Source organism: Eurypyga helias, unplaced genomic scaffold (genome assembly GCF_000690775.1).
Source record: "Eurypyga helias isolate BGI_N326 unplaced genomic scaffold, ASM69077v1 scaffold1779, whole genome shotgun sequence".
Lineage (NCBI taxonomy): Eukaryota > Metazoa > Chordata > Aves > Eurypygiformes > Eurypygidae > Eurypyga > Eurypyga helias.
The window spans coordinates 6,955-8,252 of NW_010272512.1; the positions used below are offsets into that span (position 1 = coordinate 6,955).

General features: G+C 51.7%; 1 protein-coding gene across 1 annotated transcript in view; it reads right to left on the reverse strand.

Moving 5' to 3' along the window:
* ANKRD42 (ankyrin repeat domain 42) overlaps nucleotides 1–1,298 on the reverse strand; it is a gene marked incomplete at its 5' end in the record, with an annotated part of 16,662 nt that continues 15,364 nt past the window's right edge. The window contains one exon of the mRNA XM_010159131.1: nucleotides 1–96. Within this exon, the coding sequence (XP_010157433.1) occupies nucleotides 1–96 (96 nt within the window). The remainder of the gene's footprint in view (nucleotides 97–1,298) is intronic.

Consider the following 1,298-nt stretch of genomic DNA (forward strand, 5'->3'; position numbering starts at 1 on the left):
TCAGCGTAGCCTCACAAACACTCCCCCAGGGCTGCAGGCTGGTTTCTTCTTTACTTTCGTTTTGTCTTTGCAAGACCTGGTGATGGTCTCAGCTTCCTGAAACAAAGAACACCACAGCCATTAAAGAGCAATCGCTTAAACCTGCTACCTCATAAGACAGGGTCCAAATTCATACGGCTTTGAGTAACCACAGCACATGGTGTTCAGCCTGAAGCTGAGGGCAGAGCGTAGGCCTGGGGCATGGCATGACATCATAGAATCACAGAACGGTTTGGGTTGGAAGGAACCTTAAAGACCATCTAGTTCCAACCCCTCTGCCATGGGCAGGGACACCTTGCACTAGACCAGGTTGCTCAAAGCCTCATCCAGCCTGGCCTTGAAGACATCCAGGGTTGACTGTCATAGGGGCTAAAGTTTGAAGGCCCTTTGGGTTGTAGCAGTCACTCGGAGCAGTTTCTCTGCCTCAGTAGAAGCTGTCTCTAGTCCCAGGTAGTAAACCTAAACCCTTCTGGACTTTTTCAGACTGCTGCTGGTAAAAAAACTCAGTACAGCCACTCTTCTGCCCTAGAAATGGGGCACCCTGTGCCACAGTTGTCCTACATTTGTAACCCTGCCAGGGGAGTAGAATGGGTGATACATAAAGTGAGCTGTGGAAGCAGAAAGTGGCTTTTCTTTCAAAGGTGGAGGCACCTGGCTGGCCTGAGGCTGCCAGCAGCATGGAAAAGATCAGTCCCAAGGATACAGCAGGAAGCAAACTGCTGTTGGGGCATTGCTGCATGTGGGCATGGGCTAAAGGAAAGCAGAACAAAAGGCACAGGAAGGTAGGAAAGGTGCAGAAACAACCCCGCAAGGGGGAGCAGGAGGAAGAGAGCAGGGAAGGAGGATAGAAAGGAGACAACTGTGCAGTTTCCAGACCACGTTACATTGCTTAGGCACTCACGGACATGTGAGAATGTGAGCAGTGAAGCCAGCATCCTGCACAAGTGTGTGACAGGCAGTGCAGCGACCTGAAGGCCTCACTGCTTTGAGCTGCAGCAGCTGAATGCCATCTGGGCACGCGCAGCCATGCTGTGTTTGCCTGGGATCAGACGACGGCAGCAGCAGGACTAAAGTTCTGGGGATGGAAATTCCTCAGTCTTTTTCCATGGATGTGCAGCACAGCACAGTCTGCAGCTGCCTAGGGTTGGCATCCTCTGCTTTCACATGGGCCTGGAAGGCCCCAGACATTTCAATGGCCAGATCCACGGACAGCTTAAATGGTAACAAAAGGGAGCTCTAAGTTCTTGTTTCCTGCTGAG